This window comes from Spea bombifrons, chromosome 4 (assembly GCF_027358695.1).
Source record: "Spea bombifrons isolate aSpeBom1 chromosome 4, aSpeBom1.2.pri, whole genome shotgun sequence".
Lineage (NCBI taxonomy): Eukaryota > Metazoa > Chordata > Amphibia > Anura > Pelobatidae > Spea > Spea bombifrons.
The window spans coordinates 101,910,383-101,933,230 of record NC_071090.1 but is presented as its reverse complement, the minus strand read 5'-3'; the positions used below and the strand labels follow the sequence as shown (position 1 = coordinate 101,933,230).

The 22,848-nt window shown below is 43.4% G+C and overlaps 1 protein-coding gene across 1 annotated transcript in view; it reads right to left on the bottom strand.

The window, feature by feature from the left end:
- NSD3 (nuclear receptor binding SET domain protein 3) overlaps positions 1–22,848 on the bottom strand; it is a 46,480-nt gene that overhangs the window by 3,949 nt on the left and 19,683 nt on the right. The window contains exons 7-19 of the mRNA XM_053463035.1: positions 18,552–18,652; positions 18,307–18,352; positions 17,720–17,850; positions 16,955–17,074; positions 16,410–16,536; positions 16,067–16,264; positions 15,800–15,970; positions 12,037–12,180; positions 2,820–2,976; positions 2,458–2,660; positions 2,233–2,345; positions 1,017–1,286; positions 390–506 (exon numbers count right to left, since the gene is read on the bottom strand). Of these exons, the coding sequence (XP_053319010.1) occupies positions 390–506; positions 1,017–1,286; positions 2,233–2,345; positions 2,458–2,660; positions 2,820–2,976; positions 12,037–12,180; positions 15,800–15,970; positions 16,067–16,264; positions 16,410–16,536; positions 16,955–17,074; positions 17,720–17,850; positions 18,307–18,352; positions 18,552–18,652 (1,898 nt within the window). The remainder of the gene's footprint in view (positions 1–389; positions 507–1,016; positions 1,287–2,232; positions 2,346–2,457; positions 2,661–2,819; positions 2,977–12,036; positions 12,181–15,799; positions 15,971–16,066; positions 16,265–16,409; positions 16,537–16,954; positions 17,075–17,719; positions 17,851–18,306; positions 18,353–18,551; positions 18,653–22,848) is intronic.

Genomic DNA, 22,848 nt, shown 5'->3' with positions numbered 1-22,848 from the left:
CCTATGTGTTCAACGGGAAGCCAATGGACTTCTCCTTCTCCTTCTGGTTTCAGTGACTAATGATTCTAAGTTGTGGTCAATTCTCTGCTACTAATGTCCACCATATTCTACATTTACGCCTATAGCTTCCGGGAATCATCTCATTTAACTTCCGTATGTAGGGAATGTGGAAGATTTTCTTTTGAGAGACTTCTGTGACATTTCAGGCCCGTTTCATGACTTCAAAACTAAGGTCAATCAGACCAAGAAGATACACTATTCTTCACTATTTCTAACATCCTACCTTCAAATAGGCGGGGGCCACGCTGAGTATTGCTACAGCCCATAATGTTCCAAAGCCACACAGATAAACCCCTGACCACAGAATCAGAGATCGAGCGTTTCCTCACCTTGGTCACCGTCAACATGTAGAAATTGGTGATCCCGTTTTCATGGGCTCGTTTCATGCGAAGTCGGCACTCCTCCTCGTCGATCAGCTCCCCCATGTACTCATTCACAAATTCTCCCTGAGCCAGACACAGAGAATAATGTAATGTATTATCAAAAAAAACCTCATTGCAAAAGTATAAAAAAGTTGGTGCTTTCCGATAGCATTATATGAAAACCATCCGGCCGTCTTGTCTGCCCATTTTACCGGCTGTAAAGACTCTGACCTTAACCAGTCCTTGGTCTTCTATTCAGGTTAGCTATATATATAAATAATGTAATATAATAATAATATAATGTATTGTTTTATAAAGCAACATGATATTCCATAGCGCTGTACAATGGGTAGACAGGACTTAACAAGTCGGTAATAAACATAACAATTTGACTTACAGAAACAACAGGTAAGGAAGGCCCTGCTCAACTTACACACACATATACTACCCTATATGTTACATAGAACAACTAACCAGGTTGCCAGATGCATAGAGATGTAACCATAAAAAAAAAACATAAAAACTGAGATTTTATGTCAAGAGGTGTACGGGGGCAAAGTCTGAACCGGAGATCTGAAGCAGGCCCCACCATACCTTGCGGATGTCCCTCTTGGTCTTGAGTCCCCAGCCCCTCCTGTCTGTGCGGATGATTTCGGTCTCGGGGTACAGCCGTTTGGTGAAGTTCTGGTTTTGGCATTGCTCGCCCGCCGGACACACCTGAGGATGACACTCGTACAGCAGCATGCGATTCAGGCACTGGGAATCCAGGCCGCAGGGAGCCTCGTCAGACGGGCGGCAGTTACAGCGCGGGATCTCCGATACGTCCGCCACCTGGATCTGGACCTTTCCGACGGCCTTATTGGACTGAGTGAAAGATGAGGAATGGGTTAAACCAGAGCACATATTAAGTGTGTCAATAGGTGGAAGGGGACCTTGGTTGTGGAGAGCTGAAGAAACCAATTTACTATCCTGACCATTCTTTATGGCTACCTACTGGTTTCCAGTCATTCAAATATAAACCACAACATGGAGTAAGCTTCATGTTCAAATGGCATGCAGAAGGAAGCATTACTCAATGCAATAATGATCACGGAACCTCAAAAACCTCCATCCTTGTACTGCAACTATCTTCCTATAACTTCCAATGTTGGGTTATACAGGGGAGCTGCTGTTGCAATACAAGTTCCAAGAGGAACAACCCCCCCCCCCGTCTAGGTAACCTAAATTATGAACGTTCTTCAGATTTACTAATGTCAACAAACTCGCTGCTGATTTCGGTGAGCACCTAGGTCAAGGGTGTCCAGCCTGCGGCCCTCCAGCTGCTACAGGACTACATCTCCCATAATGCTCTTTCAGCTAAGGGGCTGGCTGAGGAGTATGGGAGATGTAGTCCTGCAGCAAGTGGAGGACCGCAGGTTGGACACCCTTGACCTAGGGCATATCTCCAAAGGCAAAATTCTCCTGGAAGTAGGAAACAAAATCAAGATTATGAATGGCGCCAGTATGTGGCGACCTCTAAAGACAATGCTGGACTGCAGACATATTCTGAAGACCATCTGGGATAAAGTCTCTGTACATGCAGTCAGTGGGGTGCTTGCTGCCGATTTTCAGACATAGGCATCACTTTTTAGTTTGATAGGTGAGATACCAAAATGGTAAAAAAGCAAGTGTGAAGGATTATACGGAGTGCAATAAGACAGACAAGACACAAAGGCAGAACGTGACAAATGGAAATGAACAACAACGGACAAAGAAGAAAGCTGAATGAGGAGCTGGATGAACATGTTTTGGATTTCCGAGTCCCCCCTACCTTGATGTGCTTGTAGGGCGGAGGTTTTCTGGAGTTCCGCTCTACTTCTAGAGCCTCCTTACTTTCACGCTGAGCTTTCAGCTCCTGGAATCTTTTGGCTGCCTCCTCAAGAGCTGGAGAACACAGAGCGTGAGATGAGAAAAGGCCGGCCGAGGGGCTTTTACACGACAAAAAATAGATTAGCTTCATCAATGAGTTCGTAAAAGATTTAAAGAACGTGCTCACCTTTCTTGAAGGTTTTGTTAATACTGGTCTGGCCCTCTGCAAAACTTTTGTCCCCTTCCACATAGGGAAAGACGCGTCCTCGATGCACCCAATAGTAATCGTGGGAGCCAAAGAAGAAGACGGGGAAGTCCCCAATGTCGTGCTTCAGGCCTTGGATGTTGAGTGGGACAGACCTTGGGTTGCAAATCTCAGCTGGCCACCACCTAACAGAAGGACGAGCTTTTTGCTTTATTTTGCTTAAACCTGCAGATATTTCTCTGTGCGGATAGTAAAGCGGGCAAGGCAGCGATGGCTAATCTTTGACAGCCCAGCGGTTGTGGACTAAGGATAAACGTCTGCGGGTTTGGGGGTGAAGAACCTACCTGTAGTTGCCGAGCTTGACCCACACAATCTGCTTGTAGTGCAGCTTCTTGCCGGCCCGGCAGTCATTGCAGCTCCAGGATCCTTGAGGCATGTCCATGTTCAGGCAGGCTGGATGGAAGGCGGCCGGACAGGAATCACAGCAAAGCAGTTTGCCGCCTCCTCGGTGGAACAGAGAGAAGCTCATTAAGGTCAGGGTTTGCTGCCCCGTCCCAGCCCTTTAACTGTTTGGGTGTTCCTGACAGTCAAAGGGTTGGTTCGACTTGGGCTATCAAAGGTTTGAGGTGTGTTGTGATTTAGGAGAAGTGCCAGCAGCCAGAACAGCAATGCCTTATAACAATAAAAAGCCCCAAACGCCCAAAGTGATTAATAAATTATGAATGGGGAAGCAGCAGCGAGGGATTTCAACCTATAGCAATGGGTTAATAAAATGTTAACTGAATAGCAATTATTTTATGAGGCCTGGTAGAGAAAAACTCTTTAACAGGCTGATTATAAAGATACATGGAATTCTATGTGCAGCGTTCAGTGTTTTGTATGTCTGATTATAGTGAGAAGTTATATGTAGCAAGAGGGGGCATTATAGGGGGCCGGTAAATAAGTAATAAAAGGGGTTATAAGGAGCGGGTTATCGCCGAGTATCTGGAGGAATTACAGAGAGGGACTGAATGAGTAGCGTGAGGGGTTATAGAGTAAAATCAGTCGCTGCAGTAATAGGAGAGCTAACAGAGAGGGAGTTAGAGAGAGTAATAGGATGATTTATTGGAATGGAGTATAAAGAATAATAGGAAATATTTATAGGACGAGGTATACAGAGTAATAGGATGATATATAGGAAGGGAGTATATAGAGTAATAGGATGATATATAGGAAGGAAGTATATAGAGTATTGGGTGATATATAGGAAGGGAGTATATAGAGTAATAGGATGATATATAGGAAGGGAGTATAGAGAGTAATAGGCTGATATATAGGAAGGGAGTATAGAGAGTAATAGGATTATATATAGGAAGGGAGTATAGAGTAATAGGATGATATATAGGAAGGGAGTATATAGAATAATAGGATGATATATAGGAAGGGAGTATATAGAGTATTGGGTGATATATAGGAAGGGAGTATATAGAGTAATAGGATGATATATAGGAAGGGAGTGTATAGAGTAATAGGATGATATATAGGACGAGGTATACAGAGTAATAGGATGATATATAGGAAGGGAGTATATAGAGTATTGGGTGATATATAGGAAGGGAGTATAGAGAGTATTGGTTGATATATAGGAAGGGAGTGTATAGAGTAATAGGATGATATATAGGAAGGGAGTATAGAGAGTAATAGGATGATATATAGGAAGGGAGTATAGAGAGTAATAGGATGATATATAGGAAGGGAGTGTATAGAGTAATAGGATGATATATAGGAAGGGAGTATATAGAGTAATAGGATGATATATAGGAAGGGAGTATAGAGTAATAGGATGATATATAGGAAGGGAGTATAGAGTAATAGGATGATATATAGGAAGGGAGTATAGAGAGTAATAGGATGATATATAGGAAGGGAGTATAGAGAGTAATAGGATGATATATAGGAAGGGAGTGTATAGAGTAATAGGATGATATATAGGAAGGGAGTATATAGAGTAATAGGATGATATATAGGAAGGGAGTATAGAGTAATAGGATTATATAAAGGAAGGGAGTAAAGAGAGTATTGGTTGATATATAGGAAGGGAGTGTATAGAGTAATAGGATGATATATAGGAAGGGAGTATATAGAGTAATAGGATGATATATAGGAAGGAAGTATATAGAGTATTGGGTGATATATAGGAAGGGAATATATAGAGTAATAGGATGATATATAGGAAGGGAGTATATAGAGTAATAGGATGATATATAGGAAGGGAGTATAGAGTAATAGGATGATATATAGGAAGGGAGTATAGAGTAATAGGATGATATATAGGAAGGGAGTATATAGAGTATTGGGTGATATATAGGAAGGGAGTATATAGAGTATTGGGTGATATATAGGAAGGGAGTATATAGAGTAATAGGATGATATATAGGAAGGGAGTGTATAGAGTAATAGGATGATATATAGGAAGGGAGTATAGAGAGTAATAGGATGATATATAGGAAGGGAGTATAGAGAGTAATAGGATGATATATAGTAAGGGAGTATAGAGAGTAATAGGATGATATATAGGAAGGGAGTGTATAGAGTAATAGGATGATATATAGGAAGGGAGTATAGAGTAATAGGATGATATATAGGAAGGAAGTATATAGAGTATTGGGTGATATATAGGAAGGGAATATATAGAGTAATAGGATGATATATAGGAAGGGAGTATATAGAGTAATAGGATGATATATAGGAAGGGAGTATATAGAGTAATAGGATGATATATAGGAAGGGAGTATATAGAGTAATAGGATGATATATAGGAAGGGAGTATAGAGTAATAGGATGATATATAGGAAGGGAGTATAGAGTAATAGGATGATATATAGGAAGGGAGTATAGAGTAATAGGATGATATATAGGAAGGGAGGATAGAGTAATAGGATGATATATAGGAAGGGAGTGTATAGAGTAATAGGATGATATATAGGAAGGGAGTATAGAGAGTAATAGGATGATATATAGGAAGGGAGTATAGAGAGTAATAGGATGATATATAGGAAGGGAGTGTATAGAGTAACAGGATGATATATAGGAAGGGAGTATATAGAGTAATAGGATGATATATAGGAAGGGAGTATAGAGTAATAGGATGATATATAGGAAGGGAGTATAGAGTAATAGGATGATATATAGGAAGGGAGTATAGAGAGTAATAGGATGATATATAGGAAGGGAGTATAGAGAGTAATAGGATGATATATAGGAAGGGAGTGTATAGAGTAATAGGATGATATATAGGAAGGGAGTATATAGAGTAATAGGATGATATATAGGAAGGGAGTATAGAGTAATAGGATGATATAAAGGAAGGGAGTAAAGAGAGTATTGGTTGATATATAGGAAGGGAGTGTATAGAGTAATAGGATGATATATAGGAAGGGAGTATATAGAGTAATAGGATGATATATAGGAAGGAAGTATATAGAGTATTGGGTGATATATAGGAAGGGAATATATAGAGTAATAGGATGATATATAGGAAGGGAGTATATAGAGTAATAGGATGATATATAGGAAGGGAGTATATAGAGTAATAGGATGATATATAGGAAGGGAGTATAGAGTAATAGGATGATATATAGGAAGGGAGTATAGAGTAATAGGATGATATATAGGAAGGGAGTATAGAGTAATAGGATGATATATAGGAAGGGAGTATAGAGTAATAGGATGATATATAGGAAGGGAGGATAGAGAGTAATAGGATGATATATAGGAAGGGAGTGTATAGAGTAATAGGATGATATATAGGAAGGGAGTGTATAGAGTAATAGGATGATATATAGGAAGGGAGGATAGAGAGTAATAGGATGATATATAGGAAGGAAGTATATAGAGTAATAGGATGATATATAGGAAGGAAGTATATAGAGTATTGGGTGATATATAGGAAGGGAATATATAGAGTAATAGGATGATATATAGGAAGGGAGTATATAGAGTAATAGGATGATATATAGAAAGGGAGTATATAGAGTAATAGGATGATATATAGGACGAGGTATACAGAGTATTAGGATGATATATAGGAAGGGAGTATAGAGTAATAGGATGATATATGGGAAGGGAGTGTATAGAGTAATAGGATGATATATAGGAAGGGAGTATAGAGAGTAATAGGATGATATATAGGAAGGGAGTATAGGATGTAAAATGATGATTTCTAGGGTGGGAGTGTAGGGAGTAATAGGATCATTTATAGGAAGAGAGTATAGAGAGTAATAAGATGATTTCTAAGAAGAGAGTATAGAGCCTTTTAAGATGATTTATAGAAAGTGAGTATAGAGCAGGCATGTCCAAAGTCCGGCCCGCGGGCCAATTGCGGCCCGCGTTCCGGACTGATACGGCCCCCAAGTGAGCCACGGGACTTGGCGTCATCAGCCGGCGCAGGGAGAAGGAAAGCGCGAGATTTGGGCTTTCCTTCTCCCTGCGCCGGCACACACCCCTCAGTAGCGTACCGAGCGGGGGGCGGTCCGCACCGGGTGCCGCTCATCAGAGGGGTGGCAACTTGCCGGCACCCCTCCAGAGACGGACAGTAATGTCCGCCGCTGGAGGAGCAGGCTCGCAAGGGAGCGGTATCGGAGGTCTTTAACAGACCACCGGCTCCCTTGAGTGATTTTAAGCCGGTTCAAGGATCTCCCTTGAACCGGGCTTAAAATCACTCAAGGGAGCCGGAGGTCTGTTAAAGACCTCCGATACCGCTCCCTTGCGATCCGCGCGGCAACAGCTGTTGTGCGCCGGGGTTTGTTGTCAGATCCCGGCGCACAACACTGAAGCCGCGCCCACCGCTGTCCGTGCCCTCTGAACCCCGTGCCCTCAGAAGAAGACAGAAGAACTGAAGAAGAAGAGGAGCGAAGAGCAGGAAAAGGAGCTGTAACGAGAAAAGAGGAAAGATAAGAAAGCATACAGTGAGAGTGGATTGGTGTATGTGTGTGGATTGGTATGTGTGTGGATTAGTGTATGTGTGTGGATTAGTATATGTGTGGATTAGTATATGTGTGGATTGGTGTATGTGTGTGGATTGGTGTATGTGTGTGGATTATTATATGTGTGGATTGGTGTATGTGTGTGGATTGGTATGTGTGTGGATTGGTATGTGTGTGTGGATTGGTATATGTGTGGATTGGTATGTGTGTGGATTGGTGTGTGTGTGTGGATTATTATATGTGTGGATTGGTATGTGTGTGTGGATTGGTATATGTGTGGATTGGTATGTGTGTGGATTGGTGTGTGTGTGGATTGGTATGTGTGTGTGGATTGGTATGTGTGTGTGGATTGGTGTATGCGTGTGGATTGGTGTATGCGTGTGGATTGGTGTATGCGTGTGGATTGGTGTATGCGTGTGGATTGGGGTATGTGTGTGTGTTGGTATGTGTGTGTGGATTGGTATGTGTGTGTGGATTGGTATGCGTGTGGATTGGTATGCGTGTGGATTGGTAAGTGTGTGAGAGTGATGGGTGTTATGCTGTACCATTTCCAATGTATTTTTCATTATATAATTATGCTCTAAAGTACATCATAACTCCCATCACTCTATACTGTTCCATACAGTGGCAGAGCTGGGAGACAGAGGCCTTGCACCCCCACCGCAGGACTCCTGAAAGGTAAGTGAACTTCAAAGAGGGAGAGGGTAGATAGTTAGGAGGGGTAGATAGGGCAGAAGGGAGCGAGAAGGGGTAGATAGGGCAGAAGGGAGCGAGAAGGGGTAGATAGGCCAATCATACTCCTATCATGCCAAGTCTGCGAGTGCCTCCTGGAATCTGGGTATGCCTGGGCATGATAGGAATGTGATTGCTGTTAACAATTATATATATATATATATATATATATATATATATATATTGTTATTTAATTGTTTTGTCCTATTTTGGTGTGTTACTTACTTTAAATAAGTGTTAGATTTTTTTTATGGTGTGTGTGGGGGGGGTCATATTCAGTTTCGGCCAGGTAGTTTTGAAGTGTGTGTGGGGGGGTGCCACATACAGGATCCGCCCCGGGTGCCAAATACTCTAGGTACGCCCCTGCCCTCCCCTACACAATTTCTTCATCAGATGCCCTTGTGGCTGTGTGTGCCGGCGCAGGGAGAAGGAAAGCCCAAATCTTGCGATCTCGGACGTCGCTAGATTTGGGCTTTCCTTCTCCCTGCGCCGGCACACACAGCCACAAGGGCATCTGATGAAGAAATTTGTAGGCAGTGGCGGAACTACCGGGGTCGCGACTGCGACCGGGCCCTGGAGTTCTGCCAGTCAGTGGGGCACAAGGGGTGCCGAGCGGTTGCTGAAAACGACCGCTCGGCACCTCTTGGGCCCCCCAGACTGACAGAAATCCAGGACTCCTCTGCTCGCCGCCGCCTGCCTCTGCGCTGCCCAGAGTGCAGTGTTGGAAGTGTGAGGTGTTTGTCTCGGGTGCCGGCGCTTCACGCTGAGCGCTGGCATATGACGGCACTCAGCAGTGAAGCGCCGGCACCCGAGACAAACGCCTCACGCTCCCAACACAGGAGTTGACGGTAAGTGACCTACAAAGGGGAGTAGGGAGGGAGTGGGTAGATCGTGAGAAGGGGGGGTAGGGAGGGAGGGAGGGAGAGGGTAGATCGTGAGAAGGGGGGTAGGGAGGGAGAGGGTAGATCGTTAGAAGGGGGGTAGGGAGGGAGAGGGTAGATCGTGAGAAGGGTAGGGAGGGAGAGGGGAAATTGTGAGAAGGGGGGTAGGGAGGAAGAGGGGAGATTGTGAGAAGGGGGGGTAGGGAGGAAGAGGGGAGATTGTGAGAAGGAGGGGTAGGGAGGAAGAGGGGGAGATTGTGAGAAGGAGGGGTAGGGAGGAAGAGGGGAGATTGTGAGAAGGGGGGTAGGGAGGGAGAGGGGAGATTGTGAGAAGGGGGGTAGGGAGGGAGAGGGGAGATTGTGAGAAGGGGGAGTAGGGAGGGAGAGGGGAGATTGTGAGAAGGGGGGTAGGGAGGGGAGATAGTGAGAAAGGGATAGATGTGGTATGCCGTTTTCAATAAACTTTGCATAAAATAGTTAATTTGCATTAAATTTTAATGGTTCAGAAAATGTCAGGCAAAATGGTCGGCCCTCGCACATGTTCACTTCATCAAATCTGGCACTCTTCGAAAAAAGTTTGGACATGCCTGGTATAGAGGGTCAAAGGATGATTTATAGGCAGTATAGAGAGTTAACGGATGATTTATAGGAAGGGGTTAATAGAGTAATAGGAGGTATTTTACTGGGGAAGTATACAGAGTATTAGGAGTTATACAGAGTATTAAGTGTTATACAGAGTATTAGGTGTTATAATGAGTAATAGGAGAAGGGTGAACTAAGAGGGTAGGGATCAGCAGGCGGCTTCTTGGCCATGGCCGTCCCATAGCAGCACAGGGCTCAACTACACCAGTGGGGGTAATAACGACCAACATGGAGTTAACGGCAGCAATAAGTGGAGTAACGGGGAAGAATTTTACGAAGCCATATGAGGCTTCGCAGGGGACATCTACTGTAGCCGTTGTTACCCTTAGCGAGTATAGTTTCTATATCATGGATGGGACATCAATGAAAAGGAAAAGTGTTCACACGCTGCTGTTGGTGCTGGCAGACCGTCCAAGAGCGGGGCGTTAGGTGGTCTCCCGGGACCCGAGAAACATCTCATTATCTCGAGGATAATAAAGCTACATAATGGCATCAAAACCTACCTTTTTTGTATTAAATGCTGTATGCGTTTAGTGTTGAGAACGCTGCTTTAGGTGACGGACACACACACCCTGTGCCACATATATATAATGTTTTTTGTGCCCACACCGATCTCTCCCCAACCAGTGATTTGAAGAAGAGACCCCCCACCATCATTAAAAACAAAGGCAGACCTATATTTCCTCTATGAAATGCAGAGACGTTCCGGCTAATGAGACTTTACAAAAATGACCATTTTAGATGGTGATTTCAGAGGAAATATATTAAGTGCGAGGATAGCGTAACAATCAACACATACACGGCTTACACAACGCTGGGTCTGCATTAAAGCCAGAAGCGATACGAGCAAGCGGAGGGCTGAAAATAATTCTTCAACGGGAAAAAAAAGGCATCGATAAGAATAAAGTAACATTTTCTTTGTCATTTGCAGATGATTGTATGTAAAATACCTTTGAATTAAGAAAAATAAAATGGTTGATTTATTTTTTCCCCCTTTTTTTTGGGGGGGGGGTAAAGAAGCAGCGGCTGGTGAATATGGTTCCCAGCAAGTGGATATTATGCCAATCTCAAAAAAAGTGTTAAGAAAGAAAGGTCACAGAGAGCTCAGTGTTACTAGTCCCTTCCTCTATACACCTGTGCGCATGCACCGTTAGCCGCCCACTATCATGAGACTCGGTCAGCAAAGGAATGGGAAATAAAATAATTTATCCATAATATAATAATACAATTTTTTTGGGGGGGGAGGTGGGGTTAGTCACATAATTCATAATATAATATTTAATACTAAGAAATTCCATTATGTTATGGATGTTATGTATGTATAGACTGCTTTCTCCGACGTCCATGCGTTGCTTTATCTATGGGCATCTATACGGAGCGGATCATTCTATGGCTGGTGGCTTCTTTGCACTGGTGTGGATGAGTCTTAACTTGTAGGACTAGTGGGACCACCAGTGGCACTATTGGTTACAATAAGCATATTTCACGTTTAAAATGCAATTTACAAGGAGCTGGAGGGTACCTGGCATTGAATCTACACCGTGAGGCATTGTAGGGGGTCAAATGACTCTTAGTCTATGGTCTATTCGGGGGGCTACTTTCCTGCCAAGTTTCGTTGCTTGGGGTGGACAGCTATCCACCTGCCACTCAACTGGGATGAGCGACTGAGCCATGTTCAGCTGAAGAGCCGGGTCACAGTTAAAATACTAGGGGTGATAATCAATATTCTTATACATGGATGATAAAACTCTGATATCTGAGCTTATGCGACTCCATATCATGTCCAACAAATGTGCCACATATGAACGAGCCTCTCTGGGACCATTAGCTATATCTACGCTGTCTAAGATTTATCATTCCTCTGGTCCGCCTAGAAATGTTCTAACTTTATTTTCCAACAAGAAAGTCCTTCGGTATCATCCAAGAGCCCTTCATGGATTGAACCACTAATAGCCCCTTGTATCAAGGACAATTAAAAAAAATTCTACAGCTGAATTTCTTTAAAAAAAATAATTTAGAAAAAAAATAATTTAGAAAAAAAAGAAAATTTTTAATTAAAAAAAAAAAAGGAAAAAAATTGAATTTGGTCAGTAAGAAGAAATTTAGCATCCTGGTAATTATTTTAAGCCCTTTTAAGCAAAAACTTCCAACGTAAAACACCCAGCACAAAGTTGCATTCATCACAATGTCACTTGACGTGCAAAGCAAAAATTAAAAAGGGAGCGCGGAGGCAGTATGCTAAGCGAGGGGGATTCGGCTTTTCCGGAATATTAGGTTTGAAACTTAAAATAAAATAGCGGGATAGGGGGGTTAAAATAGGGGGAAAAGCTATTTTCAGTTACCTTTCTCAGATTTCTTTATGAAAGCTGGCGAGGAGGAAGGAATCATAGGTATTTTCATCAACTCTGCACGCTTTGAGTCAGTCAGTAGAAAGTGGGACTTAAAGGACATAGAACTGACCAGGGTATTTTCCTGAACTATCAGCCCTATACAAAACAAACAGAGAGATGCGGTCAATGAAAGCACCCATGATTCCACAAGGAGAAACAGAAGGGGGAGGGGGGACGTGAGGGACAAAAATAAAAGGAAAATTAAAGATAAAAGACACAGCGAGGTAATGGAAAGAAATATGATATGATAACACGCTAAAGGAAAATGACGGTGTAGGATTACCACGTGGCACTGGATTACACGTATGTATTTTATATATGATGGGGAGTGCTCATTCCCTTTGCTCTGGTAGAGCGGCGCGTGTAAAGAATGTGATGAAGCCCAGTGTTCCAAGGACCTCGGCGACCATTCATTCATTCATCAGCCAGAAACAAGAGTCTGACAGGTGAAGGCCACCAGGAAAGGGAAACGTAAAAGGGAGAGATAGCCTAGGAACGCCAAGTTGGACCTGTTTGTTGGGAGGCCAACGTGATGGGTCTGCTACATTCAGTGATAATACTTTGGGTAAAAATGATTGGCGTGGCTGCTGAAGCAGTATGGGTTCATTCACATAGACCCCACAATCCTACGAGGGTACATAGGTTTTAGGTTTGCTAGCTGGGGATCATGTGGTGGCACCCAGATGTGGACTCATGTCAATAGGGTAACAGCACCTAGAGTTACTCATAGGTTGTTGGGCCAGTATGTAAATAACAACGGTCTGTAGACCTCCAATTTCCCCTCTGTCAGGTACAGTGCTGTGAAAAAGTATTTGCCCCTTCCAAATTTCTTCTATTTTTGCTTATATGTCACATTTAAATGCTTCAGATCATCCAGCTAGTTCTACTTTTGACTCACCAGTCCCTAGATTGTTATCCCAAAAGTTCTAGGGGGTCATCAAGATGTTTTTGGTAAATGTGAGAAGAGGCTTTGTGTTCTTTTTAGTCAGCAGATGTTTTCCTCTTGGATGCCATTTTTGCGCAGCCTTGTTCTTATTGTGGCATGGTGAACACTGACCTTTTGTGACCCCCTGGATGAGTGGTCGACGCTCCTTTGGAGGAATGTTGGTCGCCGGCCACTCCTGGGAAGGTTCACCACCGTTCCAAGTTTTCTCCATTTGTACATAATGGCGGTTCGCTGGAGTCCCAGAGCCTTAGAAATGGCTTTGTAACCCTTTCCAGACCGATGACTTTGTTTCCCCCCTCTTCTAAGGGGGCAATTATACTTTTTCACGTGGGGGCAGGTAGGGTTGGCTAGCTTTTCCTTTCCATACATAAAATAACTTAAAAACGGCGTCTTGTGTTCACTCAGGCTATCATTGTCTAATATTAAAATTGGTTTGATGATCCGAAACACAAATACGCAAAAATAGAAGACATCGGGAAGGGGGCAAGTACTTTTTTGCACACCACTGTATATAAAAGGGGATTCAACAAGCATGGCTGCCGTGAAATAATTTATAGCGTGTATGAAGGGTAAGAAAAACGTTCTGCTGTTCACAACCCCAAGTGAATCTGCCATGGCACGATTGGTGCACGTGGAACTATACGGGGGCATTTAGGCTTTCCATGCCATCAGAAACCATGTCTAACGTATTCCAGGCACCACCGATGGGGAAGGAATGTGTTCTATGAGCCCACATTTTCTTGTGGGCAGAGGGGCTTCGGCAAAACGAAAATCCCAACCATACCGGGTAACCCCGTTTCAATAAATGAGCACTTTCACCAGAACTTACCTATTACATTAGGTGTTAGGCGGTGCAAATATGGTATATCACCATAGCAACTGCTTTCTGGACCATTTCTTTCGATGTTATGGTAATAATACCACTTTTTAAACATTGCACTAGTGTTATACTTTATATATATAAAATCATATGATTACCACAGAGCCACGTGGAAACCCAACAGAACTGAAAATCCAAACATATATTATTATTTCCATCAATATCCCTAATATGTCGTATTATTAAACTACAGCATACACTTGATAGCTTTAATATAGCGTTATTTACTCCTGGGTTACGCAGTGATCATGTAGCACGTATTCAAATCCCGAGTGTTTAGTTGCTCAAAAGTGCTACAGAGAACGATAGGAGAAAACATGTGGATGCCGTAGACTATATAGGCGATTCACTCCGGAAAGTTTAACTTTTTTCCCAACGAGGAACACTGGAAGGTTAGGGGCTTAATGAATGGCCTTTCAATAGATTAAGGTGAGCCGAGACGTTCTCCTAGGGCCATCGGATAATCCTAGAGCTGGGAAACAGCCTCTCAATGGGGCTTTACTCCCGTAAGTACATGCTCACGCTCGGAGGAAGGTCCCTGGGGAGGCAGAAACATTTCATCGTTGAAATGGTCCAATCGGCAGGACCATTCTACTGGTTGCTGTTGGGATAGGACCTCTTTTTCATATCCCCTGCATGGAAAATACCTGACGGGCGAGGAAAGGGGCAAATATATATATATGGGGGGGGGTGTTTATGCAGAATCCCTCATGCGCATTTGCTAAGGGAACGCCATATACATTTAAAGGGAGAACCTCAGCTTCTGTAGGCGTTAAATTGCCCATAACGGCTGGAGTAACCTCTTGAGGTTGAATTTTCAGGGGGCTTGTGGGGTTCATTCCTGTCCTATCTGATGGCATTGCTATGTTAACGTTATCAAGTGCATTTGTGGTTTCCATGAGCTTCTAACTAATGAGTTAAACAAAGAAGACAATGGAAGACAGAAACATGAATAAATAAGAATAAAAGGTTCTAGAATCTTCAACTGCTCAGGGCCTGGAACACATCGATACATATGTGTCTGGGTCAGTTTTATATATAGGATAACACGACGGCTTGCTGGGAAATAACTCGATACTAATGACCTCCGCGTCGATGAACGTAAACCGACTAGCAAATAACAAACCACTGACTTGTATAAAATCTGTTCAACCGATCCATAACATATGACCATGAATGAGTTTCAATAGCATGGTTAAACTAAAGCAAACTAGAGACATTTACAGTTTCTCCAACCTAGTTCAAGAATCAATGCTATGTCTGGATAACCAAACTACGGGGTGGTCTCGCAGCCCACCTAATTAACCAGTCTGCTGCCCCCCTTAATCTAACGCTCAACCTGGACAAAGAGCGTTCTCTGTCTACTAACCTGCCACGGCTTGGTATAATTCTATATCACATTGTGTGATAAAAACCTTATTAACCCCTTAAGGACAATGGGAGGTCCCTAAACCCATTGAAAGCACTAATGTCATTAAGGGGTTAAATCACTTCTAAGCCTAACAAAGAACCTAAAAATCCCCACGCAGAAATCTATTTCCTGTCTACGGTCAGTTAATATTTGCAATACTTATAAATAAAGGGGGGGGGCGATCTATACAAGCAAACAAAATCTTCTTGCATGAGAAGATGCATCTATTTTTTATTTCCTGTATACCCTGTATAACTAAACGTGTCCCCCCCGCCTCCACTCTCCAGGTAGATCTCACTAAGTCTTTATTTGGTATTAACACATACAGCTTGCGGGGCGCTGTCGGAAAATACAACCTGACATTGCTCATGTTTTCATCATTGCCTAGATCCCCAAAAGTTACTACTACCGCTTAAACGTCGCCGCTCGTCATCTAGCCGGTTGAAACACTCCGAGTGGCTTGGCGTAAAGCCCTTACCTCGAGCGCAGACGAAACAGAAGCCCACGTTGACGGCACTAGAGTGCCCGCTCCGTCTGGAGTGGCTGCTGCAAATGATGAGGCTGGAAGAAAGGAGTAAGCTGCCGGCGGCGACGCAGCTGTCCCCGCTGTGGTACGCCACGGGGCATCGAATACAGCGCATCATGCGACCTGGGGGAGACAATCCCTCATTCCGTTAGTGTTTGTTGTTCCTGATACAGTGTATGGGATGTCCTGAATCTAAGACCGTCGCCAGGCTCCGCTCACCTTTACAAGCCCTGTACAGGTCCTTGTCGGCTGTGCATGAACTGCAGCAGTGGTGGGGGCAGCGGAAGCCCCTCGAGTCGAAGACCGTGGCGGCGTACTGTTTGGCGCAGGCTTCGTGGTAAAACTTGCCGCAGGACGCCACCGAGCAGCGCTTCACGCTGGTGCTGGGGATCTTGCACGCGAAGCAGGTGTGGAGGCCTGTCCCAAAACACAAAGCAATGCCACGGCAGGTCATGAGAAGGAGGGCTACTCAGGCAATTAAGGGGAAGCCTTCTGAATGGGAAAATTGAGCTACACTATACAGATATATAATAATAATAATCATCATCATCATCGTACATACCTGTTTTACATTCCATACATATAAATCTTTCTTCTGGTGGCGTATCCATCCCTAGACATTCAAGGTGGAAGTGACGGGAGCATTCCCCATCGCACGATACCAGAGACTCCCCTATACCTTCACATATCTGAAGGGGGAGGAAAAACATGATATGGCTTCTTTCTTTGCAGGCTGCTGGATCAATGTACACATTAAACAGGTTTACAGCACAGCAGACTTTCCCGCTCACGGGCTTCACTATGCACTAGTGAGCCTCTCCTGCAAGAATCGCTGAGTTGGTCCTGAATAATAAATAGTTAAATCGGTCAAATGACTTTCAAGAAATCTCCCCATTTGCACAATGCGGGGGGATTGTTCAACTCTGCTGCAGTGTTCCCTCTAAGGTGAGTAAACCAGAAAGCAAGAAGAAATTCTGTGTGCAAAATTACTTGCACAGATTTATACAGATCGGTATTCTCTGAACTTAAACCCCGGTATGTGGCTCATTAATAAAGCATAAGAGACCCCGATATTCAGTACCTTCCTCAGGACCCAGCGGTGCCTACCTGACACACGGTGTCTCTCCTGCTTGGCCTCCGGGACCCGCTGGAATCCACCGACTGGACGTCCGAGGCGTCCGCGTCCGCTGCGGCAGACGGGCTGTCCGACTGCTTCTCGAAGCTGATCTGCGTGCAAAAAAGCAATCGTGAAAACGGTGTTAATGCTGGACATTCGTTCAGAAGATGTTATATATGAGTTTATAGAGCACCATCATATCCTGCAGCCCCGCACAACGGGCGAGCAGCATATAGCAGGCAGCACGCCACAGAATGATCTGGACTTAAGAGCAAAAGGCGGGCCCTGCTTAAAGAAAGTTACAATCTAGAAGATACTTTTTATGTTATAATATATCGTTATTATGCACTTCCTAGAAGTAACCTATCTGCAGTAATGATTTAGAGACAGAAAAGTGAACAGTAACCCTTTAATGCCCACCTAAGAGACATAGAACCAAGAGCACCACAGCAATAACTCCCCTAACAACGTGTTTAACCCCCTAAGGACAATGCATTGTGAGCCCGTGCATGTATGGGCTTGTCGTGAAGGGGTTAAAATGGCGGCTCTTAAAGTTATGTTTAAGGTAATGAATGTATACTAAAGTAAGTACAACATTCTTTCACTTCTTTCATTTCATGTGTCTAGGGATGAGGGGGGGCAGGACACCTAAAAGTGTCATGTAAGGAGGGCACCAATCATCTCACCCATCCCCACATTCAGTCCCCTGAAGTCACAGACGGCTGTGTCCCGGAGGACTGGGCTGCAGAGCTAACCTGCGTGTCATTGAGGCCGCGCGAATCAGAGTCCGACGCATCGCGGTAGAAGGAATGTGCGAGCTCCAGATCGGTGGACGCCCGGCTCCGTTTCTTCAAGGGCTTGCATGCGTCCGAGATCTCACTGGCTCCTTTAAAAGAAAAAAGGAATAACTGCAATATTTCAATGCTTAAGACAGCCCAAGGGGCAAACGAAGGGGGGAGCATAATACGCAAAAAGTGCAATATTTTCGTGGCACTGTCTTCTAAAATGCTGAAGGCTGGATGTGCAACCCCCCATGCTTACCTGGCTTCTGTGCCTTCATCAGTCCTACAGCAAACAACTGAAAACTACAGCTATAACTAAAGGATGAATTATAACAAAGGGGGCAAAATTCAAAACTAGCGGGTCAGAGTAATGTGTCAAAGTTTTACTTTATTGAAGGGGTGGTAGATCAGTGGAAAAGCCTCCAAACAGAAGTGGTAGAAGATAACATATTAAGGAAATGCCCACACGTATAGCATGGGCGTAAGGCTGTGTTGGCTACGGCTTCGTCTGTCTGAAATGAGATCCAGACCTGATTGAGGTTTTAGTCCCAATCGCTCACCTTTTTGCAGTCCTATCTGCACTGCTGTAAGGGGGGTCACTTCCACCTGTAAAAAAAACAAGAGTACATTCACGGATTTTTAATTCACGCGCACATAATAAACCGGCAGACGTTTTCATTCAATCCTACGTTTTATTCATTAAGATTTTTTTTCTAGTAATGGAACCAGTAATGTACTCAATACATTTACATTCACATTAAAGGTTTGATAGAATGAAAATAAGAGGAGGCTCCATGCATCCCACCTGCTCCTTTTTGATTTTCTTCTTCGGCACGGAGTCCATCGACTTCTCCGATTCCGACCGCGTCCGGTTGGACCTCCTCTGCTGTTTCTTCTCCGAGGCTCCTGGCAAAGAAAGACTCCGTTGTGCATTAATCCATTAGCGGGTCAGTTCTTAACAGGGATGCAAAGGCCCTACTAAAAAATCTCTTCATTTGTTAAATAGGGAAATGCATGTTCAAGAAACATACACCATGGGTGGTAGATAAGTGGAACGGCCTCCCAGAAGAAGTAGTAGAAAGGGAATACTACTTTACAGGGCTGAACGGGTCTTATCTGCCACAAAATTCTATATTTATACATACATTGACAGTAAAAAGCACCAATCAACACACTTTGATCAAATTACCCAAATTCATTCGCTAAGCCAATTGTTTTTTTAGCTTCACACTTGACTCCTTGTCTATTGCCAACACCGCAACTCCCTGAACCATTTTGGGTTAAAATTTATTGGGGTTTGACCCGGTTTAACCGTTTTGCGTTAGCGATGCGTATTAGAATCAGTTCCTCTGTCCCTTTTTGGTGGAAGCTGATGGATTCTCACTTTGTTTGTAAGGATGAATTAGGAGAAAGGAGAAGGAATTTGCAGCAGAAACCTAATTCATGCGCTCATTTTTTCCCTACAATGAGCTAAACGCCTAAACCTTCCATCTCCAAAACAATTACACGGACTGAAAGACTTTTCAAGACGCAGAGAATACACGGGGATCAGATGCTGATCCCACCAAGGTACGATGTCCACGCAGAACATCATTCTTTCGCTATTCTAAAACGTTCTAAACCAGATACAATTTGAAACACGGGTTATGGAAATGTCCTCGTAACTTCTGTAAGGAAACGGTAAAAGGCTCAAAGCTGGAAAGAACCCCAAAAGCCAATGCCTACACCAAGCGTTTGTATTGAAAAGTATACGCCAACGTTTTAAAGTTTGGGGTCCCTTAGGAAATTTCCGTGTTTTCCACGACCCCTGTCCAAGTGGCCCTAAACCTTTGAATGGTATTGTAGTTTTAATAAAAGTTATGCCAAACAAAAGGGCAGATTTGTTCCATTTTAAGGTAAGTCATAGTTGGTTTGTGTAAACAGCTTCAGCAGGGATAGAGCTTAAAAGGAGGGGAAAAGGGGCAAAAATTGGATTTTATTCACAAAGGCCACTATTTTGACTTAGTAAAGCGATACTTCCTCTTGACGCAGCGTTCAGCGGGTTTCCTACTTGTGAAACTGCATGATTCATTTCCTCAGCTCCAACTCCCACGTCTTTAACTCGCTTTTACAATGTGGTTTTCAGCCGACACCGTTTAAGAACAGATTGTTGTAAAACTCATTTGTTCATTCTTAGAACCCCCCCGAACACTTCAGCTGCTGGACTACAACTCCCACAATTCTTCTCTTTAGCCATTTCCTAACGGTAGGTCTCAAAGCAGACCTCATCTGGGGCTTTATTGGGTAAACAGAGAGCCGCTTTCATCTCGGTGCTTCAGCTACTTTGCCAACTCAATCCTTCGTGCAAGCGAAACCCTGGCGAGGAGGCTGCCAGCCCGCAGGGTGAGCGCAGGGAACTTTTTCACTAAACACGCTGCACAGCGAGTACGCCACGTCGTCCTCAAACCACGGCCGGTCCATTGGAGGACGACTCTTCCATATGGTTTTCCTCGTCGGACAATCAGCATGCATGGTATGTTATTTCTAAGGCGTCTCTTACCACGAATAGCATTGGAAATCAGCACGGCTTCGTGCCATATCATTAGCCAACCAAGAAGAAAGGAGGCTCAAGCCATTAGTAGGCGTATGACGCTACATGCCGTGGGCTATAAAAACACTTAGACTTTCCTTTCCAGCGGGGAAAAGATGGGGGAACTAAATGGGCCGAGTGGCTCTCACCTACTGCTAACATCTAGGAAACGTATATGATTTCATCTGGGGGGGTTTTCCCCCATCTCTGTACCGCACACCATGAAGACGCGTATCACATGGAACACATGTACATTTGTCACTGAGGGATCACGGGAATTAATGCCCGAGCTTGAAAATAAATCAGAATCGGTGTATGTGTGTATGTATGATGGTGTGTGTGTATATTAAACATGGATAAATGCAAGGTTATGCATTTTTAGAACTGTTTTGGATTGATAAGGGTTAATTTAGGCAAGATGAAACATTTCAGGAAATGAAAGGTCTGTTGCATGTAACACTTTTATAACTAAATGCGAAAACCTTATCCCTAGTTACTGTTAAATACCCCAAAAGCTCCCCAAGACTGTCCTTTCATAACACAGCGCGTAGTTACAACTCACTTATACATATGGTTAAGTGCATTAACCCTTCTAATGGAGAATTTTCATATACAGGTGCAGAGGACGCCCTACGTAATCTAAGTACAGCGACAGTCTCCATCACACTCCTCCACGATAAGATGTATTTGACCGTTCCCTAAATAGCGGAGATGCAAAAAACGGACTTTTGGAGAGTAAATAAAAAAAAAAATCACTTTATAAAAAGTTACAGGTTATGTAAATCTTGTTTTATAAATATTACATCATAATCCATCTGCACTATGCAGATCTAAAGCTACTGCTTGCACGGGGCAATTCGGGTATGGCTTTGGGGCAGCTTTCTCTCCCCAGTAAGAAGAGCTTGAATGGCTCTGTATAAGGCGTATTTAAACAAGTGAGATTTCTTCAAAGTCCCATGAACCATTGATCTATACATTACACAGGGCCAGCTCACCACTGCCCTTGCAGAGACCTTTAATGGATCTTTAGAACCCATAGTGAATTCAGGCAGCTTCCACTACTACCTAGTAGTAGTCAATATTATGGACTATCGGTAAAATGGTGATAATAAACGAAGAAATGTGGGGAAGGAAGCCCTTTAAGATACAACAGGCCCCAAAAGCATAATTAGTAGCGAGGGTGAGTTGGCAAGGTCACGATGTCATATGCTGTTTTTCCTGCATAACGTATAGTTAATGTGTGTGGGGGGGTGATTTTCTGGGTTATTTCAGAGTTTTAACCATGGAGGAGCTCGCTGGCGTCGGCCCTTTATAATGCATAGTGACATAAGGGAGTCCAACTTGGCAGCAAACTCCTGCATTAGTAAACCTTTAAACTCTGCCAGTCAGGGCAGGTTTCTTCGCTTTTTTTGGCGAGTCCTGTAGGTTAATGAAAAATCACCAAGAAGATGATTTCAGAAGAAGAATAAACAGCGTTCGATTTCCACGGGCCGCCCGCGGCCAGGAAGCGGTCAGAGTCCCCTAGTTAATGGCTTACTCGACCTGATCAAAGAAACCCCAACGTAAAAAAAAAAACGTGTTTCACGTCATAACTTTTTTTTTGTTTGTTTGGTTAACATATTACTTCTGGAAGACTTTCAGATCCTTCTTAGTCAAAAGTCTTGGCAAAACCCTATTAAAAGAAAAAAAAAAAGAACAATAACTATTTAATTACTAATCGCAATGAGTAACGTGGCTGAATTCCCAGACTGATTTTTTTTTTTTAACACTTTGTAAACATTTCAGAAAACTTTTCTGGAACTGGGTAGTGGAAATCTTTCAGTCGGATCACATACGGGAACGCCGGCCAAACCGTGGACCTCTCGGCTGTCTTAATTGTGTGAGTGTTTTTTCCGCCTCCAAGGGAAAGCCAAATTTAAAAGCTACGAAGAAAACATTTTACGTTACGTTATTGGCCGAGGGGTCTATCCGACATCTGCCCAGCCAATAAGAGACATTGAATAACGGCCCGAGAGCTTCCCTGCATCAAAATAGCGAGGGGGGGGGGAGTCCTAAATGACGCTTCTACACTTTTTATAGCGTTCCTCGAAACAGAGCACTATAAAGCAATTTAAAAAACGATTAATATCATTAGGACCAGAAGTCACATGACATGTTTTTTTTTTTTTTTGGTTTATAGAATGCCTATTGAAGGCCTCGCTGAGTGGGGGGACATTAAAATAAACACGCAGACCCCTTCCTAACCTTATTACGTCCTACGCCTTCTTTTTTGCAGTCATTGAAATTGTTTTGGAGATTTCCGGTTTAAAAATAGACCGTTTCACCTTGGAAGAGCCAAGTGCCGCGATTTCCCGACTCTCACCTCCTTTCTTATCGATCAGAACCATTCGATTTCCAGGATTTACTTAAAAAAAAATTGTTTAGACGCCTGCTTGTAGTAACCGAATAAATAAACCATACTGGATTTGTCATGCAATTATACGGACCTATGAAATTGTTTATTATATCACAGCCCTGCTCCACCATCGCTGAT